Source organism: Ranitomeya variabilis, chromosome 2 (assembly GCF_051348905.1).
Source record: "Ranitomeya variabilis isolate aRanVar5 chromosome 2, aRanVar5.hap1, whole genome shotgun sequence".
NCBI lineage: Eukaryota > Metazoa > Chordata > Amphibia > Anura > Dendrobatidae > Ranitomeya > Ranitomeya variabilis.
Genome location: NC_135233.1, coordinates 837,845,641 through 837,865,674, shown reverse-complemented (window position 1 = coordinate 837,865,674; position 20,034 = coordinate 837,845,641). Strand labels below are relative to the sequence as shown.

At 44.0% G+C, this 20,034-nt stretch overlaps 1 protein-coding gene across 5 annotated transcripts in view; it reads left to right on the top strand.

The window, feature by feature from the left end:
• Positions 1-20,034, top strand: part of LOC143807957 (major facilitator superfamily domain-containing protein 8-like) — a 193,686-nt gene that overhangs the window by 11,577 nt on the left and 162,075 nt on the right. For all 5 annotated transcript variants that reach the window (XM_077290105.1, XM_077290104.1, XM_077290108.1 and 2 more), the window contains exon 2: positions 14,050-14,124. In XM_077290105.1, the coding sequence (XP_077146220.1) occupies positions 14,050-14,124 (75 nt within the window). The remainder of the gene's footprint in view (positions 1-14,049; positions 14,125-20,034) is intronic.

The window sequence follows — 20,034 nt, the reverse complement described above, 5'->3', positions numbered from 1 at the left end:
AACCGACCATGGTACAAGAGTTTCTGGGCCTAACTCTGGACTCGGTTTTACAGGAATGTCGCCTTCCAAACCAGAAGAAACAAAAAATATTAAGCATTGTGTCCGGAGCTCGCTCAAACCCTCATATGACCTTAAGAGGAGCGATGTCACTGCTGGGGTCCCTTTCTGCTTGTCTTCCGGCAGTACAGTGGGCTCAGATCCACACGAGAGACCTCCAGTGGGATGTCCTGAAAAATCAGGTTACACTGAGGGGACGCCTAGAAGGTCACATGACTCTAAGTTCAGACATTATTCGTTCCCTAGACTGGTGGCTAGATTCCAAGAATCTGTCGAAGGGGGTTCCGTGGGTAATAGATGCACATCGAGTAGTTACCACGGATGCCAGTCCCACGGGGTGGGGAGCTCACCTGGGAAACAGTGTTACTCAGGGGGTCTGGACAGATCAAGAATACCAGGTATCCTCAAATCAAAAAGAACTTTGCGCAGTGAGCCATGCTCTGTCAATTTTTCTTCCCAAACTACAGGGACAACATGTCCGGGTTTTTTCGGACAATCAAGTAGTAGTGGCCTACCTGAACCACCAGGGGGGGACCAGATCCCAAGCCCTGATGAAAACTACTTCCCAAATCTTCACCTTAGCCGAACATCACTTCCTATCCCTCTCGGCGTTACACATAAGAGGCGTAGTGAACAAAAAGGCAGACTTCCTAAGCCGTACCCAGCTGAAACAGGGGGAATGGGCTCTGAACCAAAGGGTCTTCGATCAGATCACAAAAATCTGGGGGGTACCAGTAATAGACCTCTTTGCCAGTATAGAGAACAGAAAAGTAAAACAGTTTTGCTCTCTAAACCACAGAGGGAACCCCCGGGCACTGGATGCATTCTCGATTCCATGGACTCACGGTCTGACATATGCCTTTCCCCCTCATATACTTATACCGGCGGTTCTGCGGAAGATAAGACAGGACAGGGCGAGAGTCATTCTAATAGCCCCCTTCTGGCCCAAAAGGGCCTGGTTTTCCTGGCTGAGAATCCTATCGGTCACAGATCCCTGGGTCCTTCCGGATCTTCCGGACCTCTTATCACAGGGGCCGGTGTTCCACCCTCAGTCGGCAAATCTACACTTGACAGCGTGGAACTTGAAAGGTCACTGCTAAGGGCAAGGGGATTCTCGGATAATTTAGTCTCCACACTATTAAAAAGTAGGAAGACAATAACAACTAAAATCTATGGTAAAACTTGGAAAAAGTTTCTGTCCACCTCCGGGGTAAAACTACAAGACGGGGTTCCAGTAGTCAAAATATTAGAGTTCCTACAGAAAGGCTTGGATATGGGCCTATCGGTGAGCACCTTAAAGGTGCAAGTAGCAGCCTTAGGGGCGTTATACAATGATAGTATTGCCACTAACCCTTGGGTAGCAAGATTCATTAAAGCCGCGGTACGTTCTAGGCCAATAAAAATCAGAAGCCCGCCATCTTGGGACTTAGTACTAAATTTATCGGCTCTGACAGAACCCCCGTTTGAACCCATAGATTCGATACCACTTAAAATCTTATCCCTCAAAACGGCCCTTCTTACAGCCCTAACATCTGCTCGTAGGATTAGTGACCTTCAGGCTCTTATCTGCCAACCCTCCCTTCACACAAATCATGGAGGATAGGGTAGTATTGAGAACAGACCCTGCTTATCTACCCAAAGTAGCTTCCAATTTCCATAGATCCCAGGAAATAATTCTTCCTTCCTTCTGTCCAAACCCGAAAAATCAAAAAGAGGAAAAATTCCACACCTTAGATGTGAGAAGGTGTCTAATACACTACCTAGAATCCTCCCGTCAGTGTAGGAAGGAAGGCTGTCTTTTTGTTTGTTTTCAGGGACCTAGGAAAGGACTCAAAGCCTCCAAAGGCACTATAGCTCGTTGGGTTACTGATGCGATAGCCTTGGCATACTCGTCCACGGGAAACGCAGTTCCTGAAGGACTCAAGGCACACTCTACAAGGGCTATGGCGACCTCCTGGGCCGAAAGGTCGGAGGTACCAATAGATAAAATCTGTAAAGCGGCCACCTGGACAACACCTTCAACCTTCTTTAGGCACTATCGCTTAGACTTAGCCTCTTCGTCGGACTTAACCTTCGGAAGAAGGGTCTTGCAGGCTGTGGTCCCTCCCTAAAGCAATAATCTCTGCAATTCTCTCTGGTAGTGCTGTCATGGGCGACTGAGAAAGTCGTAGTTACTCACCGATAACGGTGTTTCTCAGAGCCCATGACAGCATCTGCTTATTCCCCCCCTTATCACGTGTGCGGTGAGCACTTTATTATACGAAGTGTGTGTTTGATTTAGACACGGTGTAATCTTCATAAGTATTTTGCTAAAAATATGTGTATTCAAACGAACAAAGGAAACAATAGACCTCCGCACTGCTGTTTTTTTAGGCTAGACTCTGTTATTTTTATCACCCTTTATCAGTGAGCCGATATTATATCCTTTTTATACAACGGGGTGCGACTTGCGAAGTAATACATAACAGTCCATGAAAAGATAAAAAAGTGCACTTACCCGTGTATGTAAAAAGTCACAACTTTATTCGGACAACATTACAATAACAGCCAGGGAGAGTGTAGAAAAAATGCGGACAACGATCGTTTCGTGCCTCAGCACTTCAACGGGTCCAAACCCGTTGAAGTGCTGAGGCACGAAACGATCGTTGTCCGCATTTTTTCTACACTCTCCCTGGCTGTTATTGTAATGTTGTCCGAATAAAGTTGTGACTTTTTACATACACGGGTAAGTGCACTTTTTTATCTTTTCATGGACTAAAAATATGTGTATTTCTTGTTGTCACTAACCTGGAGGACCTCTGATGCTCTGTAAACAAAACTGAGGCAGGAGAGAGGTACCGCCCTTTTTATCCTGTAGGTTTCCTGTCCCTGAAGGGCGGATTCCCTCTCTCTGGTAGTGCTGTCATGGGCTCTGAGAAACACCGTTATCGGTGAGTAACTACGACTTTTCACGGCTCTGCGTTGTAAACTTCTGTGAAGCACTTGGGGGTTGAACGTGCTCATCACACATCTAGATAAGTTCCTTGGGGGGTCTAGTTTCCAAAATGGGGTCACTTGTGGGGTGTTTCTACTGTTTAGGCACATCAGGGGCTCTGCAAATGCAATGTGACGCCCGCAGACCATTCCATCAAAGTCTGCATTTCAAATGTCACTACTTCCCTTCCGAGCCCTGACGTGTGCCCAAACAGTGGTTTACCCCCACATATGGGGTATCAGCATACTCACAACAAACTGGGCAACAAATATTGGGGTCCAATTTCTCCTGTTACCCTTGTGAAAATAAAAAATTGCTTGCTAAAACATCTTTTTTGAGAAAAGAAAAATTATTTTTTATTTTCATGGCTCTGCGTTATAAACTTCTGTGAAGCACCTGGGGGTTATAAGTGCTCACTATGCATCTAGATAAGTTCCTTGGGGGGTCTAGTTTCCAAAATGGGGTCACTTGTAGGGAAGCTCCAATGTTTAGGCACACAGGGGCTCTCCAAACGTGACATGGTGTCTGCTAGCGATGGAGATAATTTTTCATTCAAAAAGTCAAATGGCGCTCCTTCCCTTCCGAGCCTTACCATGTGCCCAAACAGTGGTTTACCCCCACATGTGAGGTATCGGTGTACTCAGGAGAAATTGTCCAACAAATTTTAGGATCCATTTTATCCTGTTGCCCATGTGAAAATGAAAAAATTGAGGCTAAAATAATTTTTTAGTGAAAAAAAAGTACTTTCATTTTTACGGATCAATTTGTGAAGCACCTGGGGGTTTAAAGTGCTCACTATGCTTCTAGATAAGTTCCTTGGGGGGTCTAGTTTCCAAAATGGGGTCACTTGTGGGGGAGCTCCAATGTTTAGGCACACGGGGGCTCTCCAAACGCGACATGGTGTCCGCTAAAGATCTGAGCCAATTTTTCATTGAAAAAGTCAAATGGCGCTCCTTCCCTTCCGAGCCCTGCCGTGCGCCCAAACAGTGGTTTACCCCCACATATGAGGTATCAGCGTACTCAGGACAAATTGGACAACAACGTTCGTGGTCCAGTTTCTCCTTTTACCCTTGGGAAAATAAAAAAAATTTCGCTAAAAGATCATTTTTGTGACTAAAAAGTTAAATGTTCATTTTTTACTTCCATGTTGCTTTTGCTGCTGTGAAGCACCTGAAGGGTTAATAAACTTCTTGAATGTGGTTTTGAGCACCTTGAGGGGTGCAGTTTTTAGAATGGTGTCACTTTTGGGTATTTTCAGCCATATAGAACCCTGAAACTGACTTCAAATGTGAGGTGGTCCCTAAAAAAAATGGTTTTGTAAATTTTGTGGTAAAAATGAGAAATCACTGGTCAAATTTTAACCCTTATAACTTCCTAGCAAAAAAAAAATTTGTTTCCAAAATTGTGCTGATGTAAAGTAGACATGTGGGAAATGTTATTTATTAACTATTTTGTGTCACATAACTCTCTGGTTTAACAGAATAAAAATTAAAAATGTGAAAATTGCGACATTTTCAAAATTTTTGCCAAATTTCCGTTTTTTTTCACAAATAAACTCAGAAATTATCGACCTAAATTTACCACTAACATGAAGCCCAATATGTCACGAAAAAACAATCTCAGAATCGCTAGTATCCGTTGAAGCGTTCCTGAGTTATTACCTCATAAAGGGACACTGGTCAGAATTCCAAAAAACGGCAAGGTCATTAAGGCCAAAATAGGCTGGGACATGAAGGGGTTAATGTAATTCTAACCAAACCGGAATTTATGCAAAAATACGTACCACCTGCTAGGGAGACTATACGTATTTGTCAGATAATTCCATTTCGCAGAACAGACCCTACAACATAAGACCCCATTTCGTGCTACTAGTTTTGAACAGAGGTGCCTAGACAATCCACTAGGAAAGGGAACTATTTCCCTGTTATACTCATCTCTATACGTTTCACATGGGGACGAAAAACTAAAATATATGAAACAGTGGGAAGAGGATCTGGGTATTGACATGACTTTAAAGAAATGGCGGCAAAGTTGCGACACACTTTCTAAAGGTAGCTGCCAGACTTCCCTGGTGGAAACGTCCCTCAAAATTCTCCATCGAACATACCAAGTCCCGAGTAGACTCCACGCCATATATCCAAACATATCAGGTAAATGCTTTAGAGGTTGTGGCCTTATAGGAGACATGAAGCACATTTGGTGGGAGTGCCCAGTTGTCTTAGCCCTATGGCAAAAGGTAAAATTTACAACGGAACAAATGTATGGCAAAGCAATACAACTTGAGCCAGCCGTCTTCCTAATGGGGCTAAATACCCAGGCTTCTCTAACAAATTCTATAAATTGGTAGGACAACTTTGCATGGCCGCTAAACTACACATAGCTGCCAACTGGATATCGCCTTCACTCTCTATGTCGTTAGAGATAGGATGAATACAATCCTTCTATATGAGCGTATACAAGCTACAAGAAATAACATGTGGAATGCTTTTTCCCTAGTCTGGAACCCATGGTTGGAACTGGACTCTAATCTAAACCTCAGCCAGGCTTTAACCTTGTCTATATGAGAATGCAAATAACCGATACCCCGATGAAGATGTTAACACTTAAAGAATGGAGCTAGGCTGACTACACTGATTGGAGACAAACCGTTGCAGCAGGAGGAGAAGGATGGGGAAATTTATTATTAAAAAAAAACCAAAAAAAAAACCTACGCCTCGTCGTGCGATTTTGTTGCAAGCCAATGTTAGGCACGGTATAGCATCTCTTCTTTTACCCTATTCCCCCCATGTATTTGATCCTCTGTCTGTCTTGTCGTGTTTATGTTTGTGAAGTTATGTTTATATATGTATATTCTCTTTGATGTAATTATAATACACTCCCCTGCGTGGGAGTTTGTTGTAAATTTACTTTGTTTATGAAAATAAAATTCATTGAAACTAAAAAGGAGGAAACACAGCGTCTGGTGATTTTCAAGACTTCAGGCAGTCATTGCCAACAAAGGGTTTTCAACCAAGTACTAAAAATGAACATTTTAACATTATTGAATCTGTCCAATTACTTTTGGTCCCTTTAAAAACAGTGTGGCACATGTTAAGCAGCTGAAACTCCTAAACCCTTCATCCAATTTTAATGTGGATACCCTCAAATGAAAGTCTGAACTTCAACTGCATCTGAATTGCTTTGTTTAAAATTAATTGTGGTAATGTCTGTAACCAAAATTAGAAAAATGTTGTCTCTGTCCAAATATATATATGGACCTAACTGTAGTTACTCTTCTAGCACACAGTTACAGCCGCAGCTGCCGGCTTCCAGCACACATCATACTTACCTTCCCTGTGTGCCCTCGCTTCATCTCATTCCTGCACCAGCAGCTCTTCTGGCCAAGCAATCACTTGTCCCGCTCATTAAGGTGATGAATATTCACTTGGCTGGAAGAGCTGCTGGCGCCAGAACAAGATGCAGCGAGGGAGCGCAGAGAAGGTAAGTAGGATGTGTTTGTTTTTGGTTTTTTTAGAGAAGTTATGCATACAAGGACTGGGATGGGGAGCTATAAATACAAGAATAGGGGATAAGGAGCCATGCATGCAAGGACAGGGATAAGAAGCCATGCTTACAGGGACAGGGAGCTATGTATACCAGTATAGGGATAAGGGGACAATGCATACCAGGCTTATACTCGAGTCAATAAGATTTTGTGGCAAATTTAGGTGCCTCAGCTTATACTCGGGTCGACTTGTACATGTTTATATGGTAAATACCCTGCAGTAAATAACTAAATAGCATAGTGCATGAAAATAATATACGGTACTTAGTTAACATATATTTATTTCTAGATCAATCTGCCATACCATTCCAGATATATGGCCATTTTATATTTGATGCTAATTTTTATGTTGTTTTTTTTTACCAAGGGGGTGTATCTCACAGAATTCTCTGGGGGTATGCCTGAAGGCTGCTCTGCATACTTACCTTGTGAGGAGCACCCCCTGGTAAAGGTACAAAAATTGACACTAAATAAAAAGCTTTATATCTTCTGAACTGTATGGTTGATTTATAAAAATTGAAATAAAATACGATAAATAAATGTCTACGGCTATGACGGCCGTGTCTGGCACATGTAAACTGTGGTTTGTATGTGGATATTAGCAATTGGTAATGTTAGATCACAGTGATCCAAGTCAAATATTAGAATCCAATACTACAGAAACAGAGGACTTATCACGGACAATGAATATCTAGGCACTGTAGTATTATAATAATCCATGGGTAAACATAGTGAAAAATGTAATTCAAATACCCGTGTAATGGAAATAAGCGATAATGATGAGGATCTTAGGTGGTGTGACTATGAATTGTTTGTGCTTTGAGTCCATTGTGAAAAAAGCTCAATACAAATGTTTGTTGTTGTTTGGGCTTTGCTGCATCTTTTGTGCACAGACAAATTAGTATGTTTTATATTAGATAGCTGTTATTCAGTATACATGCAGAGACTGGTGTTTGAAAGATCGGATTAATCCTCAGATACCCTGAAGATATGCTTTAAAGGGGTTGCAAAAAAACCTGACCAGTACCTCCATATAGTGTGAACAGGTGCAAGCTGCAATGACTGTATAACATACAAAAAAGGACACTGCAGCACTCTGTAAGGGCCAAGATCTATGCAAACACTGAAAACGTGAAATCTAAACTACAGTGTTGCTGAGTAAAATGTACTTGCCTCCGGAGGTTACCTTGCCGTGGTTTATAGGCATACATGAATTGGTTTTTGAAAACAATCATTTTTTGTATTCAGCAATAATGTAGTTTAGATCTCATGCTTTCAGTGTTTGTGTGTGTAATAAATATATACCGTATATATTCGTGTATAAGCCGACCCGAGTATAAACCGAGGCACCTACTTTTGCCATAGAAAACTGGGTAAGCTTATTGACTCTAGTATAAGCCGGGTATGCATTGTCCCCTCATCCGTGTCCTGGTATGCATTGCTCCCCTTGTCCTGTTCTGGTATGTGGCTCCCCCAGTTCTGTCCTGCTATGCGTGGCTCCCCATCCTTTCCTGGTATGTGGCTCCCCCTGTCCTGTCCTGGTTTGTTGCTCCCCTGTCCTGCTATGCATAGCTCCCCCTGTCCTGTCCTGTCCTGGTATGTGACTCCTCCTGCCCTGTCCTGGTATGTAGCTCCTCATGTCCTGGTATGTGGCTCCCCCTGTCCTGTCCTGGTATGTGGCTCCCCCTGTCCTGTCCTGGTATGTGGCTCCCCCTGTCCTGTCCTGGTATGTGGCTCCCCCTGTCCTGTCCTGGTATGTGGCTCCCCCTGTCCTGTCCTGGTATGTGGCTCCCCCTGTCCTGTCCTGGTATGTGGCTCCCCTCTCCTGTCCCCCGATCCCACGTTGCTCGGCTCCCCCGATCCCGTTCAGCCCCTTTAAACAAATGGTACCCCTTTTATGTAATTGCTTTTGAGGATTTAAGCTATGTGCACACGTTGCGGATTGGCCACTGCGGATTTGCAGCAGTTTCTCATCAGCTTTACAGTACCATGTACACCTATGGAAAACCAAATCCGCTGTGCCCATGGTGTGGAAAATACCGCGTGGAAACGCTGCGGTTTATTTTTCGCAGCATGTCAATTCTTTGTGCGGATTCCGCAGTGTTTTACACTTGCTTCTCAATAGGAATCCGCATGTGAAATCCGCAGTGCGTTTTACCTGCGGATTTTTCAAAAACGGTGCGGAAAAATCCACACACTAATCCGAAACGGGGGCACATAGCCTTACTGTGTGTGCAAATAGATATTTTGCAGACTAAAAAGCTTTATTTCAATCATTTCTGAACCATATTCTCTTAAAAAAAACAAGCACATTCTGCAGCTGCTGATTCTGTGGTATGCAACATGTTTTAAACCTGCAAAGATAGGAAATCTTTGAAAAAGGGTTTCCCCAGTAACTCTTTGATATATCCCAAAATTGTTTTTTTATTATGAATAAAGAGGTGGTCCTATATTGATTGAAATAAAGTTTCTTTATATAAAGATGTTATATGATAAGTCAAGTAGGTGAGGAATAAATTCATCAAGGCTGGGATTTATAGGCTCTATAATTGCACCGATAGCATGCCTACACATGAAAGTTTATTTAGTTACTTTGCTTACATCATACAATATCTGAACTAGGCGAATTTCATTCTGCCCCCTTGATCTTGACTTGTAAGTTTAGTTTAGATTCTTGGTCATCAATATTTACAACCTGAAGTTTTCTTAGGCTATGTTCACATGCAGCGTTTTTACTGCATTATTTTCTACAGCCAAAACCTGCTCTTGGCAGTAAAATCTCAGAGTTCAAAATGCCCGAGTTGATGAGTTTTCTTGTAGCGTTTCTTGGGTGCGGATTATATATGTGCTTGGCCTACAGTTCACATTTAATAAGTTAGTTTTATGCACCAAAAACGCACGAAAAACACTGAGGGTATGTGTCCACCTTCCGGATGGCCGGCGGTTTGGACGGAGCGGCAAACCCGCTCCGCTCTAAGCCCCGCCCCCTTCTGTGACGCAATGATGCCGGATGTGTTCATTGCACACATCCGGCATCATCGCACCCCACACATAGGGCCCTGTGATTTACCTTGCGGTGGCGCAGCGTCGCCGCAAGGTACACGGACATGCTGCGATCTTAAAAGACACGCAGCATGTCCTGAATCGCAGGGCCAACGGATGCGTGTTACCACGCATAGTGGAGACGGGATTTGATAAAATCCCCTCCACTGTGCTGTAACATCTGGACGCTGCGTGTTTGACGCTGCGGCTCTGCGCAGCGTCAAACACACAGCGTTTCCTGAACGTGGACACATACCCTGATGCGGATTTCACAGCATTTTTTTTTTCACTTTCTAATTGCTTTCTATGGGTAAAAAAACTCTGCAAAAACATTGAAAGAATTGACATGCTGCAGAATTAAAAACCGCAGCAGTTTTACAAATTCAGCTAAAAAAAAAAAAGAGATTTTTGAGATATTATATCTTTTACTGCGATTGTAAAAATCTGCTTTTAAAAGGGATTGTGCACATTAACCTACAGACAGTGTCAGGTTGGCGCCGTTATACTGATTACAATGATACCTGAGTTATGAAATCCGTCTTGTGGTTGTTGTTTAGTCTTTATTTTCAGTTAATTACGGTATATGCCCGTGCTCCGGGGCATCCCGGAGGGGTTCTTTATGTGGTGCTCTGATTAGGTATTCATCTGTATGGCCTCTGACAGGTCAGTGATCCCTCAGTGACTTGCCCCCCTATTTTACATGCTGAATATTATATGTATTGGAAAAAAAAAATCTCATTCAGCATGCAGGTGCTCACGCTACAGCATGATCGTATGTATAATATGCATTAAATTGTTTTGTTTGCCGATATAAATTTATTCAGGAAAAAAAAACACTGTCTCAAAATGGCGCTGGCTGCACGTGTACAGTAGCATCTATCGGCGATCCAATAGATGCTACTGCGTAGGCGCCACCAGCCCCATCTTGCTAGAGATTAAAAAGGTTGTCTCCACTAAGATGGCGCCAGCGGTGCCTGCTCAGCAGCATCTATCGGCGATTCGGCCGCCGGCTGATGCCATTTTGAGACAGACTTTTTTTTTGTGTGAATAAAATTATACCAGCAAATAAAACTATTTGATGCATATTATACATGCAATCATGCTGCAGCACCAGTGCCTGTCCCAGCTGAAGGTGATTTTTTTTTTTTTCAATACATATAATATTCATTATGTAAACTAGGGGGCAGATCACTGAGGGATCAGTGACCTGTCAGCAGTCTGCATTATGAATACCTAAGCAGAGCACCACATGAAGACCCCTCCCCCCCCTTCACAGGCTGCCCCAGGGCACGAGCATATCATTAACTCAAACTGAAAATAAAGATTAAGCAACAACCAGAGAACAGATTTCATCGACCAAGTTATCGTTTTAATCAGTATAAGGCCGGCATCACACTCAGCGTATGAAAATGCGGTCCATAATACGCAGAAATGTTCCCAAAATAGTGATCCGTATGTCATCCGTAGGCAGGGTGTGGCAGCGTATTTTGCGCATGGCATCCGCCATATGTAATCCGTATGGCATCCGTACTGCGATATTTTCTCGCAGGCTTACAAAACCGACATCTAATGGATTTATGTGCTCAAATGTTCGTTCAAACATATATACAGTATGTATGTATATGTGTGTGTGTGTGTGTGTATATATATATATATATATATATATATATATATATATATATATATATATAATTGAGACACACACACATATATATATATATATATATATATATATATATATATATATATATATATATATATATATATATATATATATACTGTATTTATATTTAATTAAGCATGAGATATGTGAAAAGCCGGCTTTTTCTTTCTCCTTCACAAACCCGACAGGATATGAGACATGGTTTACATACAGTAAGCCATCTCATATCCCTTCTTTTTTTTTTTTTGCATATTCCACACTACTAATGTTAGTAGTGTGTATGTGCAAAATTTGGGCGCTGTAGCTTGTAAAATAAAGGGTTAAATCGTGGAAAAAATTGGCGCCAGTGACTGAGGGCAGATATTAATAGCCTAGAGAGGGGAGGGTCCATGGTTATTGGCCCCCCTGTTATGACCCCAATGGCAGAGGGTTTCAGAAATAAATACTAAGTCTGCAAACACAAAAAACCAGCTCATAGGGCAGTGGTAACTGGGCTGACCGTATATCTAATCCTAGCACCACAAATAGCAGCAGCCGGGGAACGTGCCTACGTTGGTTCTAGACGTCTCGCGCCAGCCGGAGAACTAACTAACCCTAGAAGGGAAAAGATAGACCTTTCTTGCCTCCAGAGAAAAGACCCCAAAAGTTGGATACAAGCCCCCAACAAATAATAACGGTGAAGTAAGAAGAAAAGACAAATGTAAGAATGAACTAGGTATTTAGCAAAGAGAGGCCCACTGACTTATAGCAGAAAATAGTAAGATGACTTATACGGTCAGCAAAAACCCTATCAAAATTTCCACGCTGGATATTCAAGAACCCCCGAACCGTCTAACGGCCCGGGGGGAGAATACCAGCCCCCTAGAGCTTCCAGCAAAATGAGGAATCACATTTAGTACAAGCTGGACAAAAAATAAGAGCAATACAAATAACCAAAAAACAAGGAAGCAGGACTTAGCTTAATTTTGCAAGAACCAGGACCAGCAGACAGGAGCAAACAGAAAGGACTGATTACAACGATGCCAGGCACCAGACTGAGAATTCAGGAAGTTCATATAGCAACACCCCTGGACTAACGACCCAGGTGGGTGCCAAACTGAGGAAAGACAATCTTAGAGTCATATCACTAGTGACCACAAGAGGGAGCCAAAAAAGTCTAATTCACAACACACCCCCTGGTTAAAAACATCTGCCCCCAGCCACCCCAGAAAAGGCACATCTGGAAGATGCGCCTATTCTGGCACTTGGCCACTCTCTTCCCACTCCCGTCTAGCGGTGGTATATGGGGTAATGAAGGGTTAATGTCACCTTGCTATTGTAAGGTGACATTAAGCCAGATTAATAATGGAGAGGCGTCAATTATTACACCTATCCATTATTAATTCAATAGTACGAAATGATTAATAAAACACACACATTATTTAAAAGTATTTTAATGAAATAAAAACACAGGGTGTTGTAATATATTATTATACTGGTAATCCACCTGAAGACCCTCGTCCTGTAAAAAAGGTAAAATAAAAAATCAACAATATCCCATACCTTCCGTCGTTCTGTCAGTGCCACGATGTAAATCCATCTGAAGGGGTTAAATCATTTTACACCCTGGAGCTGTGCTAATGCAGTGCTCCTGGCTGTAAAACCCCGGGGAATGAATGGAAAGCAGGGGAATGTCCTGTAGTTACCTTGAGTCGCGGTGATGCGCCCTCTGCTGGATGTCCTCATATGAACTCGAGCCTGGGAAAAATTCCCACGCTAGAGTTCATATGAGGACATCCAGCAGGGGGCGCATCACCGCGACTCAAGGTAACTACAGGACATTCCCCTGCATTACATTAATTCACAACATTTTACAGACAGGAGCGACTGCATTAGCACAGCTTCCACCATGCTGCCCCGTGGAAGATGCGCCTATTCTGGCACTTGGCCACTCTCTTCCCACTCCCGTCTAGCGGTGGGATATGGGGTAATGAAGGGTTAATGTCACGTTGCTATTGTAACATGACATTAAGCCAGATTAATAATGGAGAGGCGTCAATTATGACACCTATCCAGGATGCGTTTTTTTCCCTTAGACTTGTATTAGCGACGGATCGCAACGGATGGCCACATGTCGTGTCCGTCGTGCAACAGATCCGTCGTGTTTTCGCGGACCGTCGTCACGAAAAAACGTTCAAGGGAACGTTTTTTTCGTACGTCGCGTCCGCCATTTTGTACTGCGCATGTGCGGCCGGAACTCCGCCCCCTCCTCCCCGGACTTCAGAATGGGCAGCGGATGCGTTGAAAAACGACATCCGCTGCCCACGTTATGCACAAATTTCACAACGTACGTCGGCCCGACGCTTAGCGACAGACCCGTACCAACGCAAGTGTGAAAGTAGCCTTAGTGTGACCAATGTACTGTATGTTCTTGCTCGATATTTATGCTACTGCCTCTTCTGCTAAGCCTTTAGACATAATTGTGAATAAGTTCTGAGTTTCTGAAAAAGTGCTATATTCTATTTTATGTAGCAAAAGAGTGTGGATCCCTAGTACATGATTTTAGTATTTGTTTTAAGTTGTGTCGTTAGCAAAATTATTATTATTTTTTTCATTAAAAAAAATATGTTTCCTTTGGGGTAATGGCTAATATGTGATGATGGATATTTATGCTTAAAACAATTGCATAATGCATACGTTTTTTTTTAAATTTATTTTTAAATATTCAATCTATTTCTTTCACAATGTTTTCCTCATCTGCACTGAAATGGTATATTTTCCTTTTTTCAGTTTTGATACGGAGGAAGAGGAATCTGACAAATGCTGCCATAGGACTAATCTTTTTGCTCAGTGGCATTGAATATGGTTTGTATTTTATTTCTCCAATCTATTTGCAAGTTATTGTCATTAAAGAGGTGCTAAGTCAACTCTGCAAGTCTCATAAGAAATGAATGAAGCAGTGGCATTCATGTGCGTTCGTCTCTCTTTTAAACCAGTGCTCCTAATTTGAGATGAGCGAACCTTTTAAGGTTCAGTTCGATTCGCCGAACATATTCGCCAAACGGTTAGATGAACGTACCCGAACCCCGTTAAATTCAGTGGGAGGCCAAACCAAACATATACACAACATCTTAACACCATGAAAATTGACATCAATTGACCCACAGTAGAAATTTACAAATGGCACAGCAGTAGTCAGCCATGGGCCATGCATGAGGTATCAGGGTCTGGCCCAGCATTTACAGCTTGAAATTGAAGTTTGAAAGAGGTCCTGATGGTTAAGGGAGCAGTGTAAGCCTTCTTAGCTGGAAGCCCTGATATCTCATGCAACACCTCCAACTTTTTTTTTCTTCCAGCCACAGTTAAATGGCATAAACATCAGTTTCATATAGTACTAGTGGTAGAAAAATGTAAGGAAAGTAACACAGGTAGTTCACTGAAAGTGCAGGCCTGACTGTTTGGAAGCCCTACTTACACAGGCAACTCACCAGATGGATACCCATCTTGTAGTGTCCACATTTCAAAAACTTATCTTCACACACCACTAAAGTGGCATCAATTTCCACAGTGTAGAAACAGTGTAATAGGCCTCTGATACACCTTCCACCACAGGCAACCCACCAGATAGAAACCCAATTTGGAGTTTCCACATTTCAAAAATTGATTGTAACAGCAGTGGCAACAGCAGGCATTGAAGACATCACAAAGATGGCACAGACTGTAATAATGCGTGATCAATGCAAGACAGTAAAAACGAGTAAAAATGACCCTCTCGCCTAGTCTGCCCAACCGGATGTGCTTATCTGCCAGAACACCACTAGCAGCACTGAAGACACGTGCTGAGAGAACGCTGGCTGCTGGGCATGACAAAACCTCCAAGGCGTGACTGGCGCGCTAATGCCACTCTTCCATTTTTGAAGACCAAAATGCAAAAGGGTCTAAGCCCACCCCGACGTCATTGATATTTAGCTCCATGTACTCCTTCACTATCCTCTCCAGTCGTTTGCAAGTCATGTGAACCAGCACACTTGTACTCTGTTCTGCTGGTTCACGGGCTGGTTTAAAAAAATGTATGAAAGGACTCACTGAAAATGCTTGTGACATTTAAGCTGCTGCTAATGCTTTTGCGATGACTCCTTGATGTTACCCGGGTTGGACGTCTAGAACTGCGATACACACTATGTGCCTCAGTGCTATCTTGGGGAAAATCACTCTTAACATTTGTCTACAAGCGTGTTTCGATACTCCAGCATGCTCTCATGCCTTTCCAGGGGGAAATCATCTACCTAAATTTACTCTTGTACTGTGAATTTAACAGAGTGGCAACCCAGTAGTCAGCACTATTTCTAACCCTAAGAATACGGGCATCGTGTTGAAGATAGAAGGCACTCATGTGTCGGGCGCTTCCATGAGGTCCTAGTCCATGGTGTGATGGTGGGTTAACACTCAAGATTGCTTCCTCCGTCCCCTCCCGCCAACCACAGACAACAGAGAGGGGATCATTATCCTCTTCATCTCCTGACTGTTGTGCGTCCATCACCTCATCCTTCTCCATTTGTTCCTTGGCTCCTGCACCTTCACTAACCATTTGTCTGGTACCATGAGTCCCCCTTGATGGCTGTAAGCCACCCTTCCATGGCACCTGCCTGTGCAACGACAGTCTGGAAATTTTAGATATTGTTATGCCTTCTGCATCCTTCTCTGCTTCCACCTCCTCTGAGACCACCATCTCCTCACGCAGACTATTCAAAGTGTGCTCTTTCATGTAGATGACCGGAATAGTCATGCTGATGATGGCATTGTCAGCGCTAAACATCTTAGTAGCCATTTCAAAACTGTACAGAAGGGTGCAGAGGTCCTTCATCTGTGCCCATTCCTCAACTGTGATTTGCACAATGTCCATACTGCGTTGGCCCTAGCTATGCAAATGGACATACTGCACCAGGGCTCGTTGCTGCTGCCACAGCCGCTGAAACTTGCAGGGTGGAATTCCACCCTGTCAGAACATTGCAAATCAAATGGTTAACTGGTAGGCCGAGAGACCTCTGTAGCGATGTAAGTCAATGACTTGTGTGGTGTGATTGTCATAAGTAAGCACACAACGACCGTGCTTTCTGCAGCAGCGCATCCAGGCCGGGATAGTGGTGGAGAAATTGCTGTACCACCAGGTTGAGGATGTGAGCCATGCAAGGCACATGTGTGAGGTTGCCCCGGCGTAGGGTTGCCACCAGGGTTGCACCTTCATCACACACAGCCTTCTCTGGCTCCAGTTTCAGTGGAGACAGCTATTGCTCTAACTCGGCCTGGATAGCTGTCAACAACTCTTGAGCTGTGTGACTGCGATCTCTAAGGCATATTAATTTGAACGCTGCCTGGTTGCAGTGAGCCATGGCTGTGCAGTACGGAGATGGGGGTGATTCTGTCTGCACTGTTGAAACCCATGTCTGATTAAGGGAGATGTTGAGGCCATAGAGGAGGTGGAGGAAGTGTTCGATACAGAGATTTCTCCCACAAGCCTTTGGGATTCAAAGACCTGTGGACTTGTGGAGAAGCCCCTTGACTGCCTGACCACACAGCCTACAGAGTCACCCAGTGCCCAGTCAGTGAGATGTAACGCACCTGCCCATGTTTGCTTGTCCATGTGTCAGTGGTGAAATGCACTCTGGCAGACATAGATTTTTTTTTTTTTTTTTACTGAACGGATGATCTTGTCTGCAACTTGCTGATGTAGCGCATGCACATGTTTCTTAGAGACGTAATGGCGACTGAGCAATTGGTTCAGGGGGACTGCGATGGCCATCAACTTTCTGAACCCGTCTATATCCACCAGGCGGTAAGGCAGCATTTCTGTGGCCAACAGATTGGAGATGGTGGTCTTCAAGCTCTTATCTTCGGCATATGTAGGAGGAAACTTTCTTCTACCTGATCACAACTGCGGAACCGAGGGCTGGCTGCTGTGCTGAGAGAGGGTGGAGTACAGAGAACAGGACAAACTGCTGGACTGTGATTGAGGTGTAGGCAAGGCAGAAATGTTATGGTGGATTGAGAAATATGTATTGTGCTAGGTGACACAAAAATAGCAGCCATGTCCACTTCTGTAACAGCTGACTGGCTTTCACTCGCCCCAACTGTAGGGGGTGAACAAGTGGAGTTTCTGCAGCCGGAGACCTGTGTGAGAAGACTTGGAACTGTGACGGAGGAGTAAAAGGCAGCACATGTGATTTTGATGGGATGGTCGGTAGTTGGTGAGGCCCTCTAGTCATCATTTTAGCGCAGTGAGATTCCCAGACTAAGGCATATTGATTGCGCATTTGCAGGTTCATGCATGTAGCAATTTTTGCCTCTACTGAGTTTTTTTTTTTTTGTGCAAATTTGGTAGATAACATGAGTTGGTTAATCCTTTGCGGTCTCAAAAAAGGCCCAGGCTAACACTGCACACTCGTGATCGTTTCTGGCCACAGCTGGGGCTGAGGAGCCAGTGCTTGTCGTGGTTGCATCACTTCATGTCTGTGCAGGAAGTCGCCACTAATCTCGTCGTCTTCCTCCTCCTCCACCTCCTTTGCTAAGCCACTCGGCTGCGTATCTAAGGGTTCACAACAAGTGGGATCTACAACCTCATCGTCATCCTCTGTGTTCTCACACTCCTCACTCTGAGATTCACCCTCCTCTTTCTGCCCTGACACCATAGTACAGTCTGTGTGCACCTCTGGTATCTGAGTCTCATCAGGATCACCTCAATCCCCGAGGGTCTGGATTCTACTCGGATCCTACTTCGTCTTGCGCCAGATCCAACATGAAAAAATTGTGGGTATCATTGCAGATGCTTTCCTCTACTGATTCACGTGCTCTTTTTGGCTCTCATCTACAAGGCGTACCGCTGTGCGACTGCCAAAGAAAGGGAGTGTAGTTGCCCTTCCAGTAACAGATGTTGTCTGTGGTTTTTGGATAGGATGAGATGGTGTTTGTTCAGTTAAGTTTCTTTAACATTAAAGGGCACCTGTCACCCCGTTTTTTGAAGTTGAGCTAAAAATAGCGTTAAATAGGGGCAGAGTTGGGCGTTACATTAGTGTCTTTGTGTGCCTTTATAACCTACCTAAGCTGCCGAAATACCTTTGTAAAGTCGCCGTTTTCTGCTGTCACTCACGCTGGTCTGGTCATATGGGCGTGGTGACAGCGCTGTTTCTCCCCCAGAATCCTGCTCATCATTACGTTGGTGGCGTAGTGGTGTGCGCATGTCCAAAGCGAAGATCCACTGCGCAGGAGATTCAAAACAGCGCGGTCTTCGCTATTCGCCGTTTACCGGTGGGCGCGGCCATCTTTCCTGTGGCCGCGCGTGCGCAGATGGAGCGCTCTGCTGCCCGGGGCTTCAGGAAAATGGCCGCGGGATTCCGCGCATGCGCAGATGGAGATCGCGGCGGCCATTTTCCTGAAGCCCCGGGCAGCAGAGCACTCCATCTGCGCACGCGCGGCCACAGGAAAGATGGCCGCGCCCACCGGTAAACTGCGAATAGCGAAGACCGCGCTGTTTTGAATCTCTTGGGCAGTGGATCTTCGCTTCGGACATGTGCACACCACTACGCCACCAACGTAATGATGAGCAGGTTTCTGGGGGAGAAACAGCGCTGTCACCACACCCATATGACCAGACCAGCGTGAGTGACAGCAGAAAACGGCGACTTTACAAAGGTATTTCGGCAGCTTAGGTAGGTTATAAAGGCACACAAAGACACTAATGTAACGCCCAGCTCTGCCCCTATTTAACGGTATTTTTAGCTCATCTTCAAAAAACGGGGTGACAGGTGCCCTTTAACACCTTACCCACTCACACGTCGAACACCAAGCATTTTCCCCCTTCCACCACGACCTCGCTTTTTTCCCACTCGTATATAAGCTTCCCCTCTTGCAACTTGCTGTTTCACAACCTTGGGCCTAAACTTGTCAGTCACCTGTCCCTAAATGAAAAATCACTATTTTCTTAGATAGTGTGCCTGAACAACACTGTTATACCAAACGATTTTTAAGTGGAAATCTGCCCCTCTGATTTGTCACTGAAACAGTTATCTCACAAACTATTTGGATTAGCAAATTGGGCCTCCTGAGACTGAAACCAAGTTTTTCACAATCTAGATAGATGCTGGAAGATCGATTTCACACAGGACAGGATCCTATCTAGCTAAATGACAAGTTCACTTGCAGCACTAGCAGGAGCGGATTCTCTGCACGGTGACACTGAGAAAATGGCACCAGCAAAACAAGATGTCCACTTTTTACATGACCAGGGATATGTGACCTCGGCAGCCAATCACAGAAGACCTTTTGTCATGACTTTGTGGATGGTTTCTGCGCCCTGATTGGTTGCCAGAATCAACACACAAAGTTGTGGGGAAAAAAAAGCGCTCTAACCTCTACACACATGCTCCCCTCATCAAACACGTCCCCCTATCTCCTCCGCTCATCAAACAGCACCACTATTCTAGCCAAAGTAATAGCAAAAAGCATTATTGGAAATGTGATGATTTACCGAATTTTGCTGACTTTGAGTAAAAATGCTTGTGAAACTGAATAATAATCAGAATGTGCTAAGTTTGTGCCAAATTGGAGATTGGCAAACGTTTCCGAACAAGTTCGCTCATCTCTACTCCTAACAAGAGTGTGTCCAAGAGGTGGGATCCCCTCACACTTGTCAACTATCCTGTGGATAGCTAATAAGCTGTAACTCTCGAATATGATTTGAGGATGTTCCATAGCGTGAACAATTGCAAATCAATGAAAATT